We start from the raw sequence: 27,990 nt of genomic DNA, 5'->3' as shown, positions 1-27,990 counted from the left end.
ACCTTGAACGGAGAGGTCAAAAGTAGCCAGTTCATTTTTGATCATTTCTTCACTAGATTTCATCTTGCTTTGTGTATTAGCCATCAGAAAGTCAAATTTACTGATTTTGGGCTTTTCACTTTGAAACTCTCCAAAGTCATCAGGGCATTCTTTTGGAGTTTCCTGAGATACAACACTGGCAACTGACACTGAATACATGGTTTCTTGGCTCTGTTCGGTTGCGGGTAGGTCCTGTGTTTTTATGAAATCCCCACTCTTGATGTCTCTTTGTTCAACGGGCTGGGAAATACTATTTTTAAAGTTTTCAAAAGCTGAAAACGTAGCCTCGGGGAGAGTATCATCACTTGGAAAGGTCGTCACTTTGGAAACTGTTGTCATGGTAATGTTTTCTGAACTGCCAAATGAAGTCTCTTTCTTCTGAAGAATTGAAGTAGCTGAGGAGGAACCACTTCCTGCTGAGAGGGCAAACGGAGACAGCATTCTGCCAGGAGAAGCATCATCCCTGTCAGACCAGTCATAGCTTGCAAGGGTACTCCCTGCAGAATTGCTACCATAAGTCCCCAAAGTAGCATACTTTAAGTCGTCGACATCTGAAAGGAAAATAAGACCACACAATTAAAGAAATGCTCATTATCTAAGTAGAATTCCCTAAACTATGCATATGTGAAATGTATGGAGCATCAGGTTTGGAGTTTTATGTTATGTTGGAATAAACTAAAAGTACACCTCAGGTCAAAGTGGGATTGAGGTTTATATTCAACTATATGAAACCATTTTCTTTGGGTATGAAAAGAGAAAACCATTACACATAAGACTACTAATTATGTGTTGTTTATGATAAAACTTTTAGATCTTTTGTAACTAATGTATGGATAACTATGTATATAAAATAAATCATTAATAACACACTACTTGGTTGGAAAAAAACAAAAAACAAAACAAACCAAACTTGTCACTTTAACTATTTACCTTTGTCCCGACTTTGCCCAGAAAATGCTCCTCAGAGAACACAAGTGTAAGAGAAAGAAGAAAAGCATATGTATATGTACAGGGTAATTAAAAAGAAAAACAAAAGATTTCTAACATTAAAATTAAGGTGAAAACGTCAATACAGGTCCTACCTTTTAATTAGTAAGGACTTTGTTTCAGACTGAACCAAAAATGCTCTAAGTGGGGCTTCAATTAGGCAGTTACTTACCCGTCATTATTTGGGCCACTGTGTGCTTCCCACTGTTGTGACAGGTGTGAGGAAGGAAACAATCCGATCATCTACTTTAGCCCATAAAACTGTTTTTAATAACAAAGGTCTGGTTCTTATCAAGCTGCCTGCTTCTTATTCAACTTTTTCTTCCTCTTCTTCTTCTTCCTCATCTCTTTTTTTTCTTTCTTTTTTAAGTGAAAACCCCAAGCCAGAAAACATAATACAAAGCATCTAAAATCCAAGTATGTGCTTGGTATGTTTTTGCTGGCACTAACAAGTGAGAGCTTAAACAGGGCTACTAAAAACATGAAGTAGATATTTGTGAATGAAATGAAGCTAAATTACTGCTTAGTGTCTTAAATGAAATGGTTTCCAAGTCAAAAAAAAAAAAAAAGAAAGAAAGAAACAACAAACTACTACTTGTGGGAGAAGGAAAGGCAAAAGGGTTTCTTAATGGGTTTTCAAATAGTAACCATGAAGTTAAATATGGCTGGTTTGAAGAAGTTGGTACTGTCAGCATGCTTTTTCCTATGGCATGATTGGGCCTATGGGCTTAGACTGTTTAAAATGCACCTCTTCTCACTTGAATACTACTACCTAGGTGAGGCAGACAAGTAATATGTCAGCTTCTCAGACTCATATTTATTATCCACCATCCCACTCTGCCAGGCTAGCATACCATTCTGTTCTTTTTTCATAACCAGAAACACTGGGTTAGTTAAAGGACATGAAATCTCCATAGCCGTTTGCATAGAATATCCCAAATCTCTCTCTCTCTCAATTCAGTTAGGTAAAGGGAATTAAGATAATTTTTTTTTAATCTGCATGCTTAAAAAGGAACACTTTCCAGGAAATTAAGTGTCTTTCACAGGATGACAGGGTTTTACATGTTACCCCTTCAATTATGGCTCATTCAAAAAATCAAGTTGAAAATATGGTGAATTCAAATGTACAGAAGATAGCACTATCACTATGAAGAAAAATCCAAGTGTGAATGCTCTTATCTCTCCTCCTTAAAGGTAACAACAGGTTCTCAAATAAGGTGAAATTTAAATAGAAGGCTGTTTCAACTAAATGTAATCAGTGCCTTCAAGTGATAGATTGAGGAGAATATTTTACAATGGGGACACTTATTATTGGAATATAGCAGAATGATAGTTCATGAAGCTATGTTAAGAATTGGTTTCTATCATCCCATCTACTAAAAAAAAATTAGAAATTTCCTAGATGTTGGAAATCAACTTAATGAAAAATTAGCTCCAGTTAAAAATTGCAAGCCAGTTTCCATGGAAATAAAAAGCTCCCTTGTGCAATTATGGCAATAATTTAAAAAAAAAACCATGAATGATTGTATATAATTATAAAAATAGCATTTTAATTAAATAGTTAAGCTGGCAAGACTGAAATTATTTGTATAACTACACACTCAAATCTTCAACAAATTCCAATTCAAAAAACAAGACCAGCAAAAACATATGTTTTGTAATAAATCACAGAAATATCCCAAATAAGATACATGCCAAGAGTTGGAAAATTTTTTAAGAATTTTAAAATAATGAGCAGTTAACCTACTTAAAAATCAAAAGTTGATTTTCAAGTGTCTACTTTTTCTAAACTGGTTTGTAAATGTCAAGTATGGGAAAAAAATCACCAGCTAAAATTGTTATTTTGTATGCTGGTTTACTTTTAAAAAGTTAAAAAATGTTTACTGACATCATCAGGAATGTCATTGTGATTGCTAAAATCTTAACATTGCTAAGGAGTACAAAATCTCTGTGACATCTGTGCATTTTCCTTCAAGGTAAACTTTACAAGCATTTCATTCCTCCCCCATCCTCACTCTACATATATATACAATATATATCTTAGAGTATAATATTCTTCATAATACTGAAGAGATTGCCAAGCTAAGACTTTCTGTAAGAGATACGGTATAAATGACAGGAAAATTGTCTGGCAAACTAAGGTTACACCTATTACCTTACATTATGTAATCACTGAAGCTTCTATAGCTCAGTTTTCAATTTGACAAATTGTGATAGAAAAAGGAAAGAAAAGCAAGAAGAGTCTGAAACACAATAAAATGAACCAGGAACAAGTACTGCATTTCAAATTTTGGAATATTCTTGGATTGTACTAAGTTGGGCCATAATTGAGCTCAAGAGAATGCACTTATAACTGTGTGCTTTAAATATACGTATTTATGTTTGATACCAGGCATGTCCTACAACATCAACTTCTTCAGTGTGCCTAGGGGATAGAACAAAGCAAAGAACTATACAATCTGCTTTTTCACCATGGATCACAAATCACATATGGATTTCTTGCTCATGCTATAGCAGTAACATTAGAGATTCCCACCAAAACCTATATTTACATTCCCTTGAACAAATGTTAGTCGAAACACTTGTTCTTTTTGTTGCATGCACAAAAAATTCAATACTTTCAAAAGCCAATTTTGAGATGAGACTTCTGAAACAACAATATATTTTAAAAATTAATTTTGAATTTTAGATCAATGTTGGCAAAAGGTACACTCTAAATAAAAAGATAAGAGTTCATACTATTACCACTTTTACTGTAGGAAGCACAGGGTTTGGGAGTCATTTCCATTTAGAGTTTTTCTAAAACACCAGGCACATGTCCAGATAATCAAGACAAGTGTTCTGGAATGGGGACAGAGAATAAATTCCATTATCCCAGGGATAGAGTCTCATGGGGTAACAAAAATGTCTACTGGATCAGGGAAGAAGGATCATTTGAATCTCAATATTAACCTGAACCTCATCTACCACAACCTACTGTGTAATGTTAATTTTCAGTTTCTCTCATCCCCTAGTTTCATACTACCATCTCAGAATAGCCAAAAGTCTGATGTTCTTTACTAATTATAAATCTAGTCTGACATCAGTCTATGAAAAGTCACAAAGTTGTTGGGATTGGTGCTGTTGAAGAAAAGAATGACAGATCATAGAAGATTTCTGACAAGCTATTAAATGGTGACACAGAACTGCTTTCCAGTATTACTTATATACATAAAGGCTGCCATTTTTCATTTGAACTGACTAGTATAAATTTAATTACCCATCTTATTTTATATCCACATAATCCATAAACAAGTTACAATTTCTATGATCCCTACATTAAGCTTGATAATGTTAAGTGGCTACCTAAAAAAGAAGAGGATGAAGGACTGCTGACATCTTTCACATTCATGCCAACAACTCAGGAGGGTGGAGAAGACTAGTAGCTAGGTGGTCACCATTAGGCAACTGATCAGAACCCCAAACGCTGTCCCATCCACTCCCACGTTGACTAGTATGGCAATGCAACAGAGACACAGACTGTCCTAGAGGGCAACATGAGGGAGTCCTCCCAACTAGAGACAGAACAATTCCACATGGTCCAAGGTTGACTTCTTTCAGTAACACATTTTCTATTCTTAAAAGTTCCATTGCATTTCTATAGCATTTGCAGAAGAACTGTCTAATGTACTCAACTGAGAAAAATAAAGATTCCAACTCATTCCTTAGGAAACACAAAATAATTTGACCTTTTAAAACAGGCTGAAAATTCAACATCCTTCCCTGTGATTCTTTTTCACTTCAGTTGTCTTTTAGGCCCTGCTGATTGTTAGAAATATGCAGGACCTTTAAGATGAACTTATCAATTTGTTATAGTGGACATTAATTTACCAAGAAACAATTTATCAATCACATACTAAGGATGGCTTATGGGTCACTGTGCTATACACACACAAGAGCATTTTCCATAAAAGTGCTTCTGCTTTCTGTCCTTTAGATGTGGTTATACCAAATAATCTGAATTCATCCCCAGAAATTCATTTTCAATACATAGTAGACTCCCTTCTCCAGCTATCTTGTTATAACTTCTTGCCTCAGTTAAATTTCCTTTATTTTTCAATCAAGAATGAAGTCTTCTGATTTAAAATTTAGTGTAGAATATTTACCACCCTCCACAAGGTTTTTAACAATACCTACAGGTTTCTCCTCCATTCTGCTCTAAAACAGCATATACATTTGACTAACACAGGCTCCTAAGTTGTATTGGTAGCTCTGGAAATTGGTTTTAAAATAAAAACGTTTTAAAATATGGATTCTGTCTGACACATCCAAAGTTATTTTGGGAGTGAGGGGAATTCATGTTTCATAGATTATTAGTAGTAAATGAAAACTTAATCAGACTTCAAACTAAATTCTGATGCTTGAAAAAAAAAAAGTGCTCTGAAATACCAGAGGACATAGGAACTAATTCTGAATCTAGCTCACATTCAGGCCTTAAGCCCTCCAGGGATTAGCTGTAAACAGTTTTCACTGAAGGATCATCAATTTAAATTCAGAGCAGGTCTATGGTGACCAAAAGTCATGTCAAAACCATTTGATGAGCTATTTTGAAATGAATTTGTAGATACCTTGTATGGATAGGCTCTTATAATATTTATTAAACCATAAAACACACTCACATGGTTCCTCCCTCCAGAAAAAATCAGAGAAAGCTTACTTTAAAAAGGTAGGGGGGTTCTCCAATATTTAAAAGGAACAGTACAAGTCCAATATCTACAAAAAGCACGTGAAAGGACTTGTTATCAATGGAATTAAAAAAAATTTTTTTAAATACCCTCTTCCCAAACAGCTACAGTATTTCTATAGGAAATGGGAATTGGGATAATCTAAAACAAAGAAGCAGCAGCTCTGGGGATACTACTGACTCTGAACTTAGGTATGGCTCAAGTTCTATCTCTATGTTTTATCTTCCCCAGGTACAAATTACACACACCCCCACACTTTCAAAATATGCCAAGGTATTATTTATTAACACAGGACTTACAGATCACAAAAATGATAGTGATACAGAAGAGCTCAAAAGGGAGTCATCAGAATAAGCATGCAGGTCCAGTATTTGCAGAGGAATATACTAACGCAAGTTTGAGAAGGCACATTCACACAGAAAATGTTTAAATTGAAAAAAGACATCAGAAAAGCAGCAAAAAACCAGGTATTGATTAAAATACAGAGATTTTTAATGTTAAAGAAGAGCTACTACACAGGGAGGCAGATGCAGCTGGTTTGCTAACCCTTTCATAATATTACAAATAAGGGTGAGCTCCTGCTGCAGTTAAAATAGAATAAGATGGTCTTAACTCGACTGAACATTAATCAAAATATTTAAATGAAGAGGTTAAATTTAGAGGGGAAAATATCAAAGCACTCTAGTCAAAACTATATGCAGTAAGTACTCAAAGTGTTAACTTGAATATATGCAAGAAATCAGGCAAAGTTATTAGTATTATCTATCTTCCATACAAAGAATTATAGCAAAGTATAAAGAGACAGTATCCTTTTACAGAGTTAACTTAGGTCACTCAATAGGATTAAGGTCCTCAGAAATTGAATTTTATTCCCTCTTTACCAGCTCTAGTGAAGTCCATTGCTTATTTCCCTACTAAGGAATTTATGCAACCTACAAACTCAGAGGGTAGGATACTATGATGTTCATTGGTAAAGTCAAATCAGCTTTCAAAATTCATTGCCATTGATTCCCTTTAACACTTTAATGCAGTAATTTTGTGCACCTTGAAGGTAGCACAATGGTCAGACAACAACCCTTGCTAACGACTCTAAAGGGATACTGCTTCTTTCTGACATGAAATTTACAGATCAAAGGGAGGAGGAAACAATATGCTTTTAAGAATATATGCAAACTGAAGAGACTTGGCTTGAACATTACAGGTTCAAAGCTGGAAATGTTCCAAACATACATAAAAGAACACGAGCACAGGAGGTTATTTTAACAAATAAATCAGAGCAAGCTCAGTTAGAAGACTAAAACAGAAAAGGGCTGGAGTAAAACTCTCCTTGTGAAAACATTTAGCTTGGCATTGTGAAAGAATACAGACTTACTTTCAGAAAAATAGCTTCTAATTAATAACTTCAGTGTCCAAAAGTACCCAGGTTACAAGCTATTATTTTTAGATATAAATGAAGACAATTTTCACAAAACAGAGAAGTCTGCAATTAACTGTCATAGCCCAAAAGCTAGCTTGTACAAAAAAAAAAAAAGCAAAATCACCGTATTGAAAAAGAAAAAAAAAAGAGAAAAATATTTGAGAAAAAGCACATTAAAAAATAAGTAAACATTCAAGAGTATGAGGTGCTATTTGGAGAGTCTGCTGCATTTAGAACACTTTGCCAAGCAGCAACATGAAATATGAACGTCTTGCTAATTGCTGCTGCTCCTGGTTTCAGAACCCTTGCCAGGAACATGTCCTGTTCATGTCCTGCACACACTCAGGGACCCAAGAGAAAGATCCAGGTTTGTTTTCTGACATAAAAATACCATATGATGCAAAACTACAGAACTATATAATTTTTAGTCCAGATCTGTAAACTTGGAAGAAATTTCTCTTATGGAAATAATTGATCCTTACAGTAATAATTCTTACAGTTAACAGTGTGTCCCCCTCCCATTCAAAAAACTTTCAAATGCATAATGCTTTCTTTATAATAATACAGTAATACTGAGATAGTTCTCATTATTAAAGGCCACAAAATAGGTTTAACTGTCTCTCTATGTACATATCAAAAGAAAAAAAACTAGGACACTTGGGAAATTAGTTTTTATGCTATGAAGTAAGACTGGATACACTTGTTTCATATGTTTTTCTACTATCTAACTTCATAGAGAGTTTAAAGAGGGCCACTTAATACGATACATTCAGCTAACTGATTTTCACCAAACAGCTAGCTAGTGCTCATCTATCCTAGCATTGACAGATTTGTTATAATTAAATGATACTATTAATGTTAACACTGAAAATTGTGATTTCACTGACAGTAACAATGCATAACTTCCTTCTTTGCCAGTACCTGAAACACATGGCATCAGTACAGTCTTTTTTCTTCCTTTTTTGAAAGGGCATATTACAATGCTGGGTTGTTTAGTTAGAAGCTTTTACTCTTGGCATAGAATGTGCTTCTGTAAACCCAATTAGAACATTAAGTTGATCACTTCTGGGTAGCTGTAAAATTTGCCCGTAATACAAGAGAAAGCAAGAGAGGTACACTGACCTCACAGGCAGAACTGGAGGAGCACTGCTAACACTGAAAACGTTTGTTCAAATCCCTGGCAATGCTGGGCTTCTCTAACTGTTAAGTGTTAATGTGCCTTAGCGACACCAAACTGGTGTTAAGATCTCAAAACCAAAAGTATTTTAACTATCCAATCTCAGCAAGTGGTCACAAAAGTCAACAATTACAGTGTTTTGGAGGAATACTGGCAACTAAGGAGTTTGCTATGAAAGAACCTTTCACAATGGTAAAGGGTCAGAGCATTAATACTGTAAATCAGCAACACAGAATTATCTTTGAAATCTACGACTATCACCAGAGCAATCGCACCAATTCCTCACCTGCTGCAGGCGGATGCTGGCCACTAACTGTGGGCAAATCCAAAGAGCTATCAGACATGACATGCTTAAGATCTCCTCCTACATCAGCTAGTTTCATGTCAAACTGGACAGATAGCGCATCTTCAGAGTCCTCCTTGCCAACACTGCTACCACCAATGGAAGGCAGGTCCAAAGACTTCACTGAAGCAGAGTCTTCTTTGGCATGCCTGAAAGCTACCACTTTTTCCACCAGAGATTTATCTGAATTACCACACAGAGATGAAAATTTGTTTGAATGGAAGTCAGCAAAGTCGTCATCACTTTTCCCTGGAGGGGTACTATCTTTCAACTCCTCAACACCTATTCCAGAGCCCTCCAGAGAAAGCTGTTTGAAGACATCATATTTGGTTGGAGCAGCAGTTGAAGAGTTTTGCCCATTTCTCATTGTGTTGCCTATGCTGCCAGTCAGAGGAACAGTGCTAGCTTCTTCTTTAAGAATATCGTATTTATCATCTGCCTTATGCTCACACAAGCCGGAGCTATTATTGAAAGCCATAAAATCTGCAAAGTCATCCTGTCCCCCAACAGATGCTGAACTGGAATATCCCCCAAAAAGGCTGAATTCTCCAAAGTCATCAGCTAAGCTAGAATTTTTAGTTGGTGCTGATGTTGTAGTGGTTGCAGCAGCAGTTGTTGGGAGTGGCCGCATGGACAATGATTTTGATGAGCTAAATGCATCTGGAAAAGAAAGTGGTTTCTCACCAGGGGCACCAACAGAGGAAAACATATCTAAGTCTGCCAAGTTCAGATGATTTTTAGCTTGTGTTTGTTGTTTCTGTTGTACAGTTAAAGAGGGGAAGGGTATTGGAAACATTTTGTCTTTTATTGACGGTTCTAGTGGTGATATGCTGTCGGCTGTTTTAAAATCTGTGAAACCATCATCAGTTCCTGTAGATCTGAATTCTGCAAGGCTATCTCCTGGAATGAAAAAGGGAACAAGGATATTCAACTTAAAATCCGATTTCCTGCAAAGTGTCAAATATACTTATTAACTCCTTTTCTACTACTGCGTTGAGGACACGTATTTAACTACCACATGATCTTTTTGTATTCACCCTCTTCTATACCTCCAATTTGGAAACCACAGATTATTCCCATACTGAAATTTGAAATCCATGGATAGGGAAATAAATAAAAACCCTGCTGATGCTTTATGGTCCATTTCATTCATCAAATGCCTTTTAATTAGTTATTTCCTCAAATGGCTTCATGACCAGAATTGGCAATTACAGCCATTTTATTGTCAGGGTCAGGGCTTCACTACTTTCTATCCCTGTAGATGGCCAATTAAGCATGCAGTGAAGCAATACTGGAGAGCTACACACTGGAATGGTGGTCTACCAAAAATAAATCCTTTAAACATTAAGCAATAAGGGGAGGTACATACAAACTAATGGTATTGGTGAAGTAATAAGACATTCTGTGTTAATACCCAAGGAATACAACATTTTGTTTAACTGTGCATTTTAAATCCAGGACTAGATATCTGATATTCCTGAATCACATGGGCATTAATTTAAAAGAAAACTTCATTGGAAAGAGAAAAATAAGGGTACAAGAGTCACCTTTCCCAAAAACGCCATCTAATGCCACAGAATTCCCAAGTATCTAGCACAGGCACAGTACATCGTAAGCACTTACATGTTTGCTGATTTATTCATCTTCCCCCGAAACTTAACAATAAAAAGGTTCAGAATTCTAAAAAAAGGTACTCAACCAGAAAATATAAGTCTTGCTCCTTATGTTTCTAGCTTCCCTTAAGCTAGGACACACTTCCTTATTAGGTCCAATTAGGCATTATTCTCACTTAAACACAATGGAATTCTGGCAATCACAGAAGAGACATGGTTAAAATTTTGGTTTTGTGTCCAAATAGCCTAAGGAAAAGGCTGCTAACAAAATTTTGTTGGCAAATGAAAATACTATACAGAAACCTTTCTTTAAGGAATTAAACCAGGTTTAGTTGAAAATATAAGCCAATTATCTGGGCCTAAGATTGACAGAGTTCCTATAGTAGCAATATCATCACTAATATCCATAGTATTTAAGATGTGTTTAGTCTTAATTTTCCAACTTTCTAAAAGTCTTTCATAAAGCAAAGATTAGGCAGCACAGAACTTGGTACATAGTATTTAATAAATATTCTATTTATCCATCTCATCACCTCCTCTCCCCCCGGGAATTAACTAGAAATACAGCAAAAATAGACAAACCAAAATTACATAAAATATTACTATAACATATGGCTAAGCCACTTTTCCAGTTTTATGACATTACTTCCCTTTATTCACTCTACAGTCTGGTCAAACTGGACTTATTACTGCTGCTTACAAATGGCACTCTAATTCCAGGTTCTTAGACTTTCGTATTGCTGGGATGCACTCCTTCCTCACATCTGCCTCTAAGAATCCTTAGTTTCCTTCAAGTCTTGGCTCAAGCACCTCCTTCTACACAAAAGTTTTCATAATTCTACTCTCTCCTCACTTCCCAGTGCCCTCTCCTTAAAATTACCTTATGTCTATTTTGTATATACCTATATATATGTATGTATATAGATGTAAGTCTCTTGAGCGTAGGGATTGCTTACTTCTGTTTTGGTACTATAGCACAATTCCTGGCACACAGCTAAGTGTTTAATAAATGCTTATTATCTAAAATTCATGTCTGAATAATCTCAAAACGTTTGCTTTAATGTTCCCATCAATTGTTAAAGAAAACTATTTTTCCTGTGTAAGGAAAACAGCAGCATATGAACCATCATGTAAACATGTCTTTTAAAAAGATCCTGCAAAACAAAGCACATATCAACGGAATCTCAACTCTTAAGTCACGAAGGATGGTCTTCAATACTTGAAATCACAATTCAATAATAATAGATTTTGTAATATTTATTAATTTAATATCAATTTTTATTTCATACATTTAAAAAAAGTTTCTGCATAAGCAAATCCAATAGAGCTAAGATTAAAAGAGAATCATCTGGGGAAAAATCTTTGCAACAAGTTCCTCTGCTAAAGGCCTCATTGCCAAGATATGTAAGGAAGTGATTCAAATTTGTAAGATTAAGTGTCATTCCCCAATTAATAAATGGTCAAAGGACATTAATATGTAGTTCTCAAGGGAAGAAACCTAGGCTATCTATAGTCACATAAAAAATGCTCCAAATCACTACTAAATAAAATTTAAACCTATTTAGAGATTTCACCTCATATTCATCAGATTGGCAAAGATGACAAAAAGGAAAATGACAATTTCTGGAGGGAATATAGAAAAACAGGCACATTGGTGCACTTCCTGTGAATTGGGACACCATTCTGGAAAGCAATTTGGAATTACACAAAAAGGTTACTAAACTAAACCTTTGACCGAGATAAACCACTGCTAGGCCTGTACCCAAAAGTCACCAAAGAAAAGGAAAAGGTCTTTTATGTACTATTTATAGCTATTTATAAAACTACTTATAGCTGCTCTTCTTGTCATAGCAAAAAACTGGAAACTACTGAGATACCTGCCCATCAACTGAGGAACAGCTGAGTTAAGTTGTGGCTTATGAATGTGACAGGAGTACTATTGTGCCATAAAAAATGAGGCTGCAAAGAGACACGAAGAGATTTATATGCACTGATAGTGAATTAAGCAGAATAGGAACAATTTATTATTTCATTATAAAGTTAACAACCTTGAAAACCTTTATAAATAATAAAGAATAAGGAGTAGAACCAAGAGAACAATTCCTACAATAATGACAACTGTAAAGACAACTATGAAAGCTGTAAGTATTATGAGTAATACACTTATCATCCGTCATTCCAAAGGACTGATGATGAAACATACTATCTATTTCCTGACAGAGGTAACAGATTTAGGGTGCAGAATGAGACATATATTTTTGTATACAGCCAATGAGAGAATCTGTTTTGTCTGACTATGCACATTTGTTATAAGGAATTTGTTTCTTCTCTTTTTTTTGGATGGGGTTAGGAATGAGAGTGAGAGATAACAAACTTCTGTTAATTTAAAAAGACAATTAAAAAAGAAAAGTGGGAGGGTGTTACAGTTGTGGAAATGTTGCACACACTTTGAGATAAGGTAACTGTATTGTGAGTTTTGCTTATTTGTTATAAGATCTTTCAAAGAATGAAGGTAATCTGTAAATGCTTTACAATGTAAAAACAAATCACATCAATAAACTTTAAAAAATACGATAAATACAGAAGAGCATGGATTTACATGATCTGATGCAGAGTTAAGTAAGCAGAGCCAAGAAAATAACATACAGTAACTACAACAATGTAAATGGAAAAACCACAAAACAATCAAAAGTGAATGATGCAAAATCACAAAGAACAAGCATGGCCCCAAGAAGAGATATAACAAGCTCCCCCAATCCCACTCTGTAGAGGTAGTGGGTCCATGGGTGTGGAACACTGCATATACTTTCCGACTTTTTCTAATTATTGATCAATTTTGCTCTTTTTTCTCTAAAAAACATAACTTCCTATGTGAGATGACTCTCAGTGAAGAGAGATGGGGAGACAGACTAAGAGAAATTATGGTGATGCAAAAAGCCAAAAGCTATAAATACAATTGATTTTAAAAATTATTAATTCAGGGAAGCATGGGAAGTAGAGGAAGCAGAACTTCTCTGTTAATCTAGAATACATAACCAATTCACCAGCATAATGTTTGAACAAAGCCATTTTCATTTAATATCTTAATTTTTGTAACTGTATGAAACTGTACTCAGATTTCCTTGAGTCTATGTTTTTAAGATATAGTACTAACAAGAATGAAGTCAACTTCACAAATGGACAGAAATGTTAAATATTCTTAAAATAACTCAAGATTTTAGGTAATTCTATCCAGAGTTCTTTCAAAAAACATGCATTATGTTATTTCATATGAATGAAATAAAAAGCAATTTACATTTAAAATTTATGTGCTACTTTAAAATAATCCGTGAAATTGACAACTTTTTGTTTTATTTTTTAAAAAGAAACCACCACAGCAAACTAAACTTACTGATGAACTGTAAACTTTTCCGTTAGTGAGGTAAGCTGGTGAAAGGGTTAAAAAGAAATCAGCAATGGGCAGTTTACAAGTTGACAACTATGTACAAAATAGTGACAGTAAATGGAAACTTTCATATAAAAAACTATTATAGCATGACATATCAAGCATATTATCCCATGAGTATACTATTGGTCTACATGTTTCCAGTGAACAATCTCTGTGACTCAAGAGTCTCTCTCTATCCTGTCACATTCTGTCAAGGACATTACAAAAGATAATTTCTGACATAGCTCCCAAAAACACTATCATCTTTCTACTGTTTTAAGATAAACTTGTCATTATCTTCTTAATAAAGATGGCTAGCTTATAAAGATTTATTGCACACTACCCTGAGGAGAAAGAAAGCAGGATTATATCCTGTCAGTTAGTAAAATGGAGTCTGGTCAACCTATACTTTGCAATACCAGTGACCCCAAACGCAGGAAACCTAAGATGACATCTCTAGCTCTGTTGAGGCTAGGCCTTTGTGTTTTCAGTCACTGTTATCTCATATATTCCTATCAAAAGGAAAAAGATTAACCAAATGACAAAGCCGGCCAACAGCTCAGTGAAATATCGGAAAATCTAAGTCAGGCAGGCAGCAGCGTCCATACCTGTATCTCCCTACCAGGTTCTGCCCAAGGCAAGTGCTCAGTGGATGATCAGGAGGGAGAGAGAAGCAAATGGGAAAAAAGAGAGAGAGGAAGGGGGAGGAGGGAGGAAAGAAGGGAGGAAGGGGGAGGGGGAAGAGGAAGAAGGAGAGGGAGAGGGAGAGGGAGAGAGAGAGAGAGAGAGGCAAGCCACAATTTGTTGCTCTAGCACAAAGTAGCTAGAGCACTACAGCTCAAATCTTGATGGCCCCACTTAACCCTGCAATAGTGTCCAGGACCAAACCTTAAATCCCTAGCTAGAAAACTCTATTCCAATGTTGTTTTTTTTTATTTACTGTATTTTTTCCTAAATAAACCTCACCCACATGTCCATGGACAGAGAAAGGCATCCCAACTTTTTTTTTTGCGAGGCAATTGGGGTTAAGTGACTTGACCAAGGTCACACAGCTAGTAAAGTGTCAAGTGTCTGGTCTGAGACTGGATTTGAACTCAGGTCCTCTTGACTCCAGGGTGATGTTCTATCCACTGTCTCATCTAGCTGCCCCCCCCAACTTTTACTAAAAATAAAAAAATTAATATATTTATAGTATATTGCCAAAAACTTACCTAGGGACTTATTTTCTGCTGGCTGTTCTAATTCTCTGAAAGCACTGTATTTGTCTCCATGTTCTACAATGCATATAAAAAAAGGCAAAAGCTTCATTAAGATTCCTGTGAAAGCACACCACAGCTAAATATATTTTAGAACATTTATCTAAAAAACTGATAACTATTTTGCACTGACAGCATAAAATCACTACTAAAATCACAGAAACATGAAAATTAAATGTTTTATATTTTATGAGTCAACAAATTTTGTTTTTACCTCCAAATGGAGCTGCATTTTCAGATGTCTTATCAACAGCAATTCCTTTAAATACAGAATATTTATCTGTTGAAGGTGGTGCTTTTGTTCCTGGAAGTGGTATCAAAGAAGGGGCACTAGAAAGGGAAGAAAATCCCTTAAATGTTTAACACATTAAATTCCTCAGCATTACCACAAATTATATAAGAGTATGATTTTCAAAATAGAAATTATATATTTCCTATAAAATAATTTGTATGCCAAAGGTCAAAGAAATATTTTGCTACTAATATAATTATGATAATCCTTTTCCTAGACTATTTTAGCTTAAAAAAAAAAAAGACTTAAATGCAGCAACCTTTTTATGAATATGAGAGTGGTTAGTCACATACTAATTCCAACCACCTCATTAAGCCAAAATAATAGATGGGGGTGGGGTGGGAATCGAGCAGAAGCGGAGGTATGATTATGGCTATAAAGCCCCTTTGATACAAAAGTACAGAAGTGAACTGCTCCAAATATGCAAAACCAACCTGAGAAACTAGATTTTTAAAAGGTATTATGTTAACCTTATTGTAAGTCATATGCTTTAAAATGGGTTCAGAGTGGAAAGGCAGAATAGGAATGATAAGAATCAGAAGTTATGAAATGTTGTTCGAGCCAAGCTTGAAATTCTCTGCTTTTGATTGCCACTGGCAGAAGTTAACTCATCTGATATGAAATAGTAGCATTAATGTAATTTGCATTTTTACAAGAAACACATCAGTGAATTCTAGGAGTTATCTTCATAGCAAAACAACAATCATTCCACAATTAGATTAAAAGACTTCCACTGAGAACTTATTTCTTACTGCATAAGGAAAGTGGTATAAGCAGCAGTATCAGTGTTGGTAATTTTTGGAAGGATCAAATACACATGACAACTACTTTCCTCCCCCTTTTCCCCTTTATCAGACTGTGGCAAGCTCCCAAGAAGAACGAACTTTACATATGAATGACCGTATTCTAACTCTAGTTTAAGTCATTCAATACCACACACAAACTACATAAATGAATTTCTATTGAGTCCTGTGCCCCAGAGCAAGAGTCTTTCCATAGTCATTTAAATCTTATCAGTGGCCTACAAGCAAGATACAAACCCAGCTCTTACACATGCATGCTAATGGTAGCCCACAGTGCTTCAGGCCTAAGTATCAAACTATAGATGAGATATAATTTAATTTCATACTGCTCTTAGATAGCCAACAAATGTCTACTTTGCAAATGAAATGGGTAATCATCTATATACCATGGATGAACTTTAAAGAAAAGCTCTATAAGTAATTAGACTAGAGCTCATTGTACAAAATGTTATGTTAGATGTTTTTACAACTGAATAGAAAGAATTAATGCAGTAGAAAGAACACGCAGCAGCATGATATATTTTGTCTTTTGTGACCCTCTAACCAAGGATAGTTTGTTAAAGCTCTGTGACTTCAAGTTGGTAAAATATTTCTGCTAAATCTGACATAAATAATTTTAAAATTATGTTCACCACAGGAAAGGTGGTTGGAAAAAAACAGATCATCTTCAGGGTAATGAAGTGTTGCTGATTAAAACCAATGAAATGAAATCTCATTCAAGAAAAGCTATGACTTAGTCTGTAATTTTATGCATATTGCGACTGAACAATTCATTCTAGTCTCTTCTGAACTCATTATTAAAAAAACAACTGGTAATCACCATGAAAGTGTTTATACCATTTACACAGAAACAGATTCATTCCCAGATCTAAATAGGAAAACAGTTAACTTCTGTTCTCCAGTACTGATAAAAAGTACCCAAATGGATAAACACAGTATTTAAAATTTCAAGAACCATGACCCTTTCCATATAAACTAAAGGCTTCTTAAGAGAAGGTATCTAGACTAAGCCTTTAAAACTTGACTTATCCTCATTACTACATCTACTGAAACAAAACCAGAAACAAATTACACTACACTGTGTTTACTGTACAATTCCATCTTCCTTTTTCATATCTCTGGAGAAGTGGACATTCTATTAGACCATTTTTTCCTCCCTTGACTTCATAGATTCCATAGTCTCTTGGTTTCCTCCCTACTTCTTTGGTCCCTCTCTCTAACTTATCCTTTTCTCTTACTCCTAAAGGTGAGGTTCTTAAAGTTTTATCCTTTCTCTTTGGTCCTCTTTATTTCCCTTTGCTATATATTTTCTTCCGTTGGCATCCTCATTCACTCCCACCATGGCTTCAACACCTATTGGAAAACAAATAATTCCCAAATTTCTATCTCTAGCTTCAACTTCTTTTGCCAGATCAAGACCCACGTCTCCAACTCCTTTACCAGCATCTCAAACTTAACATGTCCAAAATTCAGGTTGAGTTCATAATCTTTTCCCCCAACTCTTTCTCTTTTTGACATCACTGTTTGTGAGTGATACCACAATTTCATTCAGTCTGACATATTTGGAATCTTAGTATTGTATGACTCTTCTTTTTCCCTCACCTCTCATTTCCAGTTAGCAAATGATATTCATTTTACCTATGAAATATCTTCTACTTCCATTCCCTCCTCTCTATTTCACCATTACTAGCCGAGTAAAAGCTCTCATTTCCACTCATCTTGGCTACTACAATAGCCTTATAGGTCTTCTGGTCATTATTCTCTCTTCATCCTTCATTCACTACCAGGTATCTTCCTTATGCATATCTTTTATGTTATTCTGTTCAAAACTCTTCAATGGCTTCCTATTGCATTTTAGACAAAGTCAAGCCTCTTTAGACTGGCATTAAAGACCTTTAAAATCTGGCACCAATCTATCTTTCCAGCTTTATATTACTCACTTCCACCTGGATTACTCATTATTCTCCATACATGGCCTATGCTTTTCTGATTCCATGCCTGTGCTCAAGTTGTTGCCTAAGCTAGAAAATCCTCACCCACTCTTTCACCCTTCTCTACCTGAATTCTGATATAGCCGCCCTCCCACCCCCTTTTCCCAGCAATGGTTGTACTTTCACTCATTCCCCTGGACTCACTCACTGGTTGATGTGGGGGTGTTGGAATACCCTTTGGTCCCCACTGCCATTTCCAGGTTCTCTTACCATCATCACCCAGCAATCTCTCTTCCTTTGAAATTCATTCACTGAATATCTACTACACAATCAAAATTCTGATACCTGTTCTACTGAGCTGCATTGATTCTCAATTTTGTTACAGACTTTCTTTTCTTTCCCCTTCAAATCCTCTCCTCACACTAGGGAACTTCAACTTACTGATACTCCTTCAAACAACCTAACCTCATAGTTCAATATAATAATTTTATATAACCCTACCTCACTGGCTCAACCACACACAAATGGTTGATCTTACCATTATTCACAAATGCACCATTTCCATGTTTGTGAACTCTGAAATTCCCTCATCTGATTACAATCTGCCTTGCAGATCCTGTTCCTTGTCTACCAATGACCTCCAATCTACCAACCGCTCAGTTAGCCACACTCTCTCCTTCCTTCCCCATCTTGACTCATTGGTGAACCAGTTCAGTTCTATACTGTCCTCTTGAGTCCCCATGCCCCCTTATCATATCACTGATTGTGCTCTTCTAAATTCCAGCCATCATTGCTTTTCCTACTAATACATGTGCTTCTGAGGCTGGAGAAAATCACAAAACCAAGCTGACTGGGCCAACTACAAACGTATTTCATGTAATCTCAACTGAGCCCTCATTGCTGTCAGGCAATCCTTTTTTACCTCCCTAATTAACTCACTACCCCATTCACCAAAACACCTCTTCCAAACCTCTTCAAACTTTTCATTGCTTCCCTATCCCTCCCCTCCTCAAATGAGTACTCTGCCTCCTATCTTACTGAAAAATTTGAAGCCATTCACCAAAAGTTCCATCTTCTTCACTCCTCCATCTCACATCACATCAAATCACATCACATTTGCCACTGTCTCCTACTATACCTTGTCTCACATAATCTCCTTGCCAAGGTCAACTCTTATAACCACAAATAATCCTATTCTATCTTGTCTTCTTCTGCAGATTAACCCCTCTATCATTTCCACTCTCTATCTTCAATCTCTCCCTGTCTACTGGCTACTTCTCTACTGACTATGAACATGGACATGTCTCCCCTCTATTAAAAAAAAACCCTCATGTGATCCATCCATCCCTGTTATCTATTTTCCTATATCTCTCTTCCCTTTGGGAGCTCAACTCCTTGAGAAGAACATTTATAACAGGGTCCCTACTTCCTTTCCTCTCACTCTCTTCTTAACTCTCTTTGGTCTGGCTTTCAACCTCACAATTCAAACAAAACTGCTCTCTCCAAAATTACCAATGATCTTTTAATTGCCAAATCCAATGGACTTTTCTCAATCTTCATTCTTTTTGACTTCTGTAGGCTTTGACACTGTTGATCACTCTCTTCTCCGTGATACTCCTTTCTCTCTAAGGATACAACTCTCTCTCCTTATCTGACTACTCATTCTCATTTCTCTTTTATTAGATCTTCATCCAGATAATGCCTGCTAACCCTGACTGTCCAACAGAGTTCTGTCCTGGAATATTCTCCTCTATACTGTACTATGGTATACTATACTCTCACTCTATACTTTTTTACTTGGTGATCTCATTAGCCCCCATGGATTCAATGATCATCTTTATGCTAATGACCCTCAGAACTACTTATCTAGTCATCATCTCTTTCCTGACATGCAATCTTGCATCACCAACTGAATGTATCACAGATATCTTAAACTCAACACGTCCAAAACCGAACTCACTGTCTTTCCTTCCTAACTTCCCTATTACTATCAATGGTATCACCATCCATTCAGTCACCAAGGCTCAAACGCTGGTGTCACCCTCAACTCCTCAATCTCTCTTAATCCTACCTTTCCACATCCAATCTGTTGTCAAGACCTATTGAATTTTGCCTTCATAATGTGTCTCAAATATGCCCTTTTATCTCTTCTGACACTGCCACCATCCTGGTGCAGGCCCTCATTAATTCATGCCTGAACTATACTGCAATAGCTTGCTGGTTGGTCTACTTGCCACAAGTCTCTCTTCACTCAAGCCCAGATCTGACCACATCATTCCCCACTACCTCCCACTCAAACTCTCACCTCTAGTATCAAATATAAAATCCTTCGTATGGTGTTCAAAGCCCTTCATAACCTGTCCCTCCCCACCTTCCCCCCTCCTCAGTCTTCTTATACTTTACATCTGACTGTGTACTCTGTGATCCAGTGACATTGGCCTCTTTGATATTTCTAGAACAAGGTGCTATCTCCTGATACTGGATATTTTTGCTAACTGTCCTCAGTGCCTGAAATACTCTCCCTCCTCCTCTCTGCTTCCTAGCTTCCTTCAAATCCTAGCTCAAATTCTTCCTTCTATAGAAAGTCTTTCCTGATTCCCTTTAATTCTAGTGCTGTCCCTCTGTTGATTTCCAATTTATCTGTCTCCCCCATTAGACTGTGAGCTCCTTGAGAGCAATCTTTTTTTACCTTTCTTTGTATCCTTAGTGATTAGCACAGAACCTGCCACATTGTAGACACTTAATAAATGTTTACTGACATACATGCCTAAAATAGAGATGGTCTTTCCCCATAAACCATAACCCCTTTCAAATGATCGCTAGGCTGCATACTGTGAGTCACCTTCAATTCACATTTTTTTGTCTTTATCTCAACAATGAGTATAACACTAAACCTATTAATTTTTTTTTTCTGAAACATTTCCCATCACATTTTGATAACCTCAACTGGACTACTGGCAGCCTTTTACTCCTTGAATTGTTCTCATAAACAAGAATCTCATCTCCTTTAAAAATCTGATTTTTTTCACTTTTTCTGGGAGCCTTTAGAATAATGGCTCCCACTTCTGGCATATCAAAATCACTAATCACAAGTTCTAAGGCACATCAGTGTTTCCTCTGCAAATCAATTTCCTATTCTACAAGATTAGCTGATGTTTTTCACTATGCTTCCTAATTCGTGACTTGTTTACCTTTCCTCTTGCCCCTAAACAAATCATGTCACATTTTAAAACTATGACTCAAGGTTCATGTCTTCCATGAAGACTTAATCAGTTTAGCATAAAGACTTCCATAAAGACTTACTGGACTATTCAGTTCTGGTCAATGTAATCATCACCCTAAAAATACTCTTGTTTTAGGTGAACTCAATTAATAGAATTAAAAATTTATAGTATTGATAAAGTAGGCTACTAATTTATTTTACATTTGTTGAGGCACCGAAACTAAGGAATTTTCAGACTATAATATATCATACATTAGCCAGGAAAAGCGAGGACACTGCAGACCAAATTTATGAGGTACCAAGCCCAGGGAAATAAAAAAGGTAATTAAGTTTTGGGAGCTTTGAATATACAAGTCAAGAGAATTTTAGTTATGGAAAAATTTCTGTGGCTTAGAGAGGGCATGGAAGTGGTCAAAATCAGGTCTACAATGTGATACTAATGTAAGGAAGGGAAAGCTGAAAAATACTGCTGTAAAGGAAAATTAACTTAAGTGGAAACTAGAACTCCCATCAGGCACAGATTGCAGACATATGCCCAGTATGACTACCATTTAAAATGCTCCAAATTAAAGACAAGTGAAAAATATAAACCCTAAAGGGGTAGTGTTCCATGGGAATTTGTCTCTTGTTTTATTGTGGAAATCAGTGGGGAAAACAGAATTCACTTCACAGACATTTATTTTTACAGTCAACTTGCCATAAAAATTTACTTAATACAGTCATTGTGTATATATCCCTTTAAAGCAATAAGACTGTTGTTAACACAAGACTTGAGAAGCCAGTTTCACTACTTTATGGACATGCCATATGTTTACTGTGCTTATCTTCTCATGCGTTTTCATTTGGATTGGCCTGTCCTTTCCATGAGATTACAAAGCTCTTCAAAAGACAGAAAAATCATATCAACTACTTAATTTGTAAATCCTCCCACTGCCTACAACTGTTTTCTTCACATAGTATATACATAATTAAGTACTGAGTAACTGATCAATCACTATCCAAAAGAAATGATGGATGATGCTGTACTATATAAATATACACATAAAAGTTGGATATATGTGCTAACAAAAACAATGGTTCTAAGAGTTAAGCAAGTGAAAATATATTTTATACTTCAGTATCTGGTGTGTTCTGCATAACTGTGTGAAACAGGTAGCTAGTTTAACATGAAAACGGGATAACTAAGTGTTAGGATAAATCAATGTACAAAAAGGCTTGGATGGGTATTAAAAATGCTGAGATGCCAATTATTGTTAGTGCAGAAAGTTGAAAGTCTACCATTTATCTCAAATTGAAGATGAGAGACATATGTGAGTAGTTATATTTAAAAATCTAAGTCTTGCTTTTTTTTTTTGGTGGCAAATTAAACTGTAAAATGGGGATTTCTTATATACTGGAAATTTTAAAAAAACCCAAAACTTTAAACCCTCTCTTCCAAAGGCATTTACAAACCCCAATTTGAAGCCATTTCCTTAACTGAAAAGGTGCATTCACCTGCATTAAATTCATCTCAAAAGCAGCCAAAATGAGCAGCATGGGAAGATGGCAGGAGCAGAAGTTTCGGGTGGAAAAGGTAGAGCAAAGTGTGAAGGCCAGGAGTATATGTGGGCAAAGAAGGGATAATGAGGGGTACTGTAAGTAAGGAGTCAAATTCTTTCTGAAATTTGAGATACATGTTTTCTACCTGCTCCCATGTTGGGAATTAGCTGTTTTTGAAGAAGCAGGCATCTCTTGGAAATCAGTAAATGAGTCATCAAGTGATCCTGACTTTGAAGCATCTTGAAAATCTTGGAAGTCATCTTCTTCTGGTTTTACTACCTAGATTATAAAAGATGTTAAGTACAAAAGGCACCAGATTAATACAGGTAAGCCAAAAATCCTATATACCCCAAAGCATTAACTGATGAAGGAGGTCTTATAACTATTCTTCTATTCTTAGATGCTCTTTGATTAATGCAAATAGTAAAGTTAGTTTGAAAATTAAGACTCAATCTTTAAAGTTAACAGGCTGACTTTTAAGTAATTTACTAAAAAACCTATCATTCTTAAACTAGAAAGAAGGATTCTAAATAATAGCTGCTGCTGAAATGATCTCCTCTTTTAAAGGTTGTCAAAATAAATGGATACAATAATTAGGACCCAGGAAAAACAACCCAATATGTACTAGTGTTTTACTTCAATTCAACTTAAGTAGTATTAAATACTTAGTTTGTATATAGTACTAATGTTAATATCTGGGGAAAAATTTTCACTATAATAAAGTTTAGAAGAAATGAAGGAAAAAGTTTCTATTTACCACAAAGAGTTAAACATTTTTTTAGGTCAAAATTTCTTTCTAAAGGAAGAAAACTGTATTTGGCTCTTTTCATAATACTGATAAACTAAACTCTGATGTATGCTGCTTCAACTACTAGTGCTTTGCTTTTAAAATGTCAGTGCTCCTTTCTGTAAAGAAGTCATTCAAATTCACCTTTAGTTACTGGATTGTACAAAGTACAGTAACTCTACTGACCTGATTTGCTGGGTAAGCTGGCACAAAGCCACTGGAACCTTGGGCTGGAGCTCCACCCACTGGTGCAACTAGGTTAATACCCATGACTGGTTGTCCAATGGTAAGAGGCATAGAGACTGTAGGACCAGAAGGCATCATAGTCTGTTGACTCACTGGGGTAGTAAGAGTCATAGGAAAGCCACTCAGATTTGGGACAGGAGCAGTTGGGAACTGGTTCAATGTGTCAGGACTGATTGCAGGCACCCCCCTCTAAACAGGGGAAAAAATGCAAACATCTTAGATTTCAAGCTAAAATAATCCAAACTTGAAAATAAAGACAATGAAACATAATTTCATTTAAAATCTTGTTTTTGATTTGAATTTGATTTGAATATTTGTTAAGAAAAATATATTAAATAAAAACTGTATAATTCTATCTTGAAATAATTTTTATGATATTATTAATGATGTTCTACCTAGTTAGGCCATTTCACCTATATCCAAGGATATAGGATAAAAATCTGTCAAACTGACTTAAAAAAAATCATGCATAAAACAGACATGCATACCACATAAGCTGTGCAATATGAAAATTTTTGTATTCATATATAATGAAAACTAAAAGGCACGAGTAATTACACCATATTATATAAGAAATGTATGTATATGTATGTAAACATACATAATATAATGAAATACAAGATATACAAATTATAACATACAAAATCTCTCTTCCAGTTGGTTTTACATCTAATTTAGGAAAAATATATATACCTGAGTTAGAGCTATCATAGCTAGAACAGTATAGAGTTCTTCTTTAGTAAGTTTTCCAGGGGTAGTACGATTGGCTAAGGCCCAAATTTGTCCAAGGGTTTCCCTAGGAAGCCCAGATGACATCAGTATGGGATAAAGTTTAGCGGTATCTATTCCAGTTGGAGTCATAGTTGTTTCTAAAATCTTCTTATATGCATCTAGTAAAGAAAAGAGCAGACTGCATAATTACAAGTGTAATGCATTTTGTGATTTGTTTTGCTAACAGAGGTTACTCAATTACTTACCACCTGCCAGTTGCCTGCTGGTTGGCTCACTGCTGCCTGAGAGCTAAGAATGATTTTTATGTTATTAAACAAAATTTTATTCTATTACAGAACATGAAAACCATTTTTAGCTCACAGACAGGCAATACACAAACAGGCCTGGACTTGGCCCTGAGATGTATTGGCTGATCCTTACAACATGGTATGGGACAGCTAGATGGCTCAGTGGATAGAGTGCTGAGCTTAAAGTAAGGAATAACAAATTCAAATCCAGCCTCAGACTCTAGCTGTGTGACATTGGGCAAGTCACTTAACCTCTCTTTGTTTTCATCCACTGGAGAAGGAAAAGCAAACCATTCTAGTATCTTTGCCAAGAAAACCCTAGGGACAGTATGGTCCACGAGTCACAAAGTGTTAGGCACAACTGAACAACAACTACATAGTAGTTAAACATTTCTAATCAGGTGACACTACAAATGTTATAATTTAACCCTTATGCTGTGATTCTGTCTGACTTGCTGAGCTTAAAATGGAAAAACTCTCAAAGGACTACAATTTTCTGGCTTTTGTTTTTGGCACGGGCGCAGAAATAATATTCTTTTGTCTGGCATGGAACAAAGGATAATTCAGAATTTTTAAATATATTACTAAAGCCTCCCATGCCATGCCATTAGACTTACTTTGAGAACATGGTATAAGCTAAACATGGACAGTCTCTTCCCGAAACAAATCCATTTAAGGGAGTCCTCCCCAGGATTTCATTAACTAGATAGGAAACAATTTTAAGACATGACAGCTATGAAAATTTTCTGTTAGTAAATGTTTCAAGGGAGTAACAAAGTACGTAAAATTAAACAATAATACAAATTTCAACAAAAGTTGAAAATAACTGTTTTATGCTATTGTAATGCTACTCAGTGCCTCTATAAATTTTGATTAAAATATTTTGTTGTTCCCTTTTACTTAAACAAGTAATCATAAAATTTGTTGTTAACTGGATTTTAGAATGGTGCCATAAACTTAATGCACACCATTCTAACACGAACAAAGAAATCTCTTCTCCAAATACTGGGAACAATTGATCAATGTAAAATGTAAATAAAAGGGCATTTTTTTTTACTAGACACTGAAAGATTAGACATTTTTAAAATGTAACCAATTCATTATCATTTTAAGAAATTAACATGTGTATATTGCATGTATGTGCATACATATACACACATCAGGGTTAAGTTATATATTTATATGTATGTTTCATTTTAGTCCTCTAAAATGAATTAAGAATAATCTCTTATAAATGGAATTAAATCCAAGAAAGCATTTAGAAATAAAAGTATACTACAGATAGTAAAAAACCAAAAAAATGAAAAAAAAAAACCCAAAAAAAACCAAAAACCAAAACCCTAATGGCATAACTCATCTATGTTACAGGTATTTCATGCTGAGGTTGTCTTAATATATTTGCCTAATTAAATTTTTTGGCATATTTTTGGAAAGTTTCAATCTTTGGCATATATTTCAATTTAATATAGTATCATTTGAATTATTTTTGTTATTGAACACAGCTAGAGGATCAAACATATCTTTCAAAATATTTCTTTTGAGTTTGCTCATCTGAAAATGTATAAAGGTAATTCAGACTATTTTTATTCACTTGTGCTTTTACACATTCACATTCACATACACATTTTGCACACACAATTATACTTAGGAAGTGCTCAGGAAAAAAATCATGTGATACAATTTATAACATTATTGGATATGAAAAGAAAAGTTTAAAAAACTGGCTACTGATGTGAACAGGACTATTACGAACATGCATTTGTTCAACATATCCATAATGAATGACTGAATGAAAAGAGCATAAAGTGCAAGCAGTATACTAAGCCCTGGGGATAAAAACAGAAAGGTGAGACAGCACCTGCTCTGAAGAAGCTCACATTCTAACTGTCTCATAAAGGAGGTTTCAGATACAAGTTAGATGGAAAGGCCCCACGCTCCTTAGCAGCAAAGCAGATGGTAATGCATCTTATTTAATTCCATTTCCATTAATAAAACTACATTGCTTTCTGACAGAATCAGTTGACAGTGCTAAGGTCTTTGGTGTTGAGAATTTTATTTTCTTGGACTTTCGTAGCTGTGGAGGCTGGGGACACTATTTCACCAATGAAGGAAGTTACTAGATTGCATCTACAAGTGTTGCCTCTTAAGAAGTACCACTGGTTTTTAGGGTGCTGATATTGCCCGGCCTCTTAGGCTTACCTGCTTGGTGGGAGCAGTGAGATCAGCAGATGGCATTGGTGGTGATAGGAATAGCGGGCTCCTTCCCCCAAGATGGTTCCTCCTCTTGATGATGGCTGTGGGGAATAGGCTGGGAGCAGGGGTGGTGGCCTCGGGCACATTGCTCTTCCCAGGGTTCTTGGGTTTAGTCCCTGAGATATCACCGTTAGGGTCTCCAGTGGAGGTAGTGTTCAAGGTGGGTTGAACTGCCTTGTATATGCCCCCTTCTATTTCTCTCTCCAGATTCCTTCCTGCTTTGGCTAGGCTGGCTTGATTGCCTCTTTAGTAGCAATTAATTGGTGGCTGATGGGGATAGAAGGCCCATTCTCCATTCAATGTAGATTGAAAATAGGGCTTCAAGTTTTTGTGGGGGTGGGGGTAGAGGAGGAGGAAAAGCTATTCCTGGGGCTCTTGGTTTCAGGGTTCTTTAGAAAAAAGAGGAGGCACCTGTCTAAATGGTGCATGTAATATTTATAAAAAGTATATGCAACATAACCTTATACATATAATTTTTGTACTTCCTCTAGCACCAAGCACATTATATCACAGAGTAGGAATTTAATGTTTATTGAATATATGCATATAAATCAACTGAGATTGTGCAAAAATCTGGATCTAGGAAAACCTGGATGATATGGCAATGCTTTTGTCTTTGTATCCCTAGCACCTTGCCTAGTACCCTGGGCACAGTATGTTCTTAATAAATAGCTGTTGAGTTGAACTGATGAGTTAAGACATCATGACCTAGGATAAATCAAGGAAGGTCTGGAAGGCTACTGACTGTTCAAGAAACCTTCCCAAAGTTCAATTTTTGAAGTCAGAGTGAGAAGAGAAAGACACTCTGGACAGCACCATTAGCTTTGTTAATTTAACAGTTCTGTTAATAATATATTAGAGAAAATTATCTGGCAACTCAAATAAGGTTCCATGATACACAAAATTTACATATA

At 35.7% G+C, this 27,990-nt stretch overlaps 1 protein-coding gene across 2 annotated transcripts in view; it reads right to left on the bottom strand.

The window, feature by feature from the left end:
- SYNRG (synergin gamma) overlaps positions 1–27,990 on the bottom strand; it is a 98,821-nt gene that overhangs the window by 27,472 nt on the left and 43,359 nt on the right. For both annotated transcript variants that reach the window (XM_027870349.1, XM_027870350.1), the window contains 7 exons: positions 24,498–24,694; positions 23,745–23,993; positions 22,917–23,050; positions 15,198–15,313; positions 14,939–15,001; positions 8,631–9,587; positions 3–590 (listed from right to left, as the gene is read on the bottom strand). In XM_027870349.1, the coding sequence (XP_027726150.1) occupies positions 3–590; positions 8,631–9,587; positions 14,939–15,001; positions 15,198–15,313; positions 22,917–23,050; positions 23,745–23,993; positions 24,498–24,694 (2,304 nt within the window). The remainder of the gene's footprint in view (positions 1–2; positions 591–8,630; positions 9,588–14,938; positions 15,002–15,197; positions 15,314–22,916; positions 23,051–23,744; positions 23,994–24,497; positions 24,695–27,990) is intronic.

Source organism: Vombatus ursinus, unplaced genomic scaffold, assembly GCF_900497805.2.
Source record: "Vombatus ursinus unplaced genomic scaffold, bare-nosed wombat genome assembly UNPS02014797.1, whole genome shotgun sequence".
Taxonomy (NCBI): domain Eukaryota; kingdom Metazoa; phylum Chordata; class Mammalia; order Diprotodontia; family Vombatidae; genus Vombatus; species Vombatus ursinus.
Note: the sequence above shows the minus strand (reverse complement) of the source record. Positions and strands in the feature narration are given on the sequence as shown.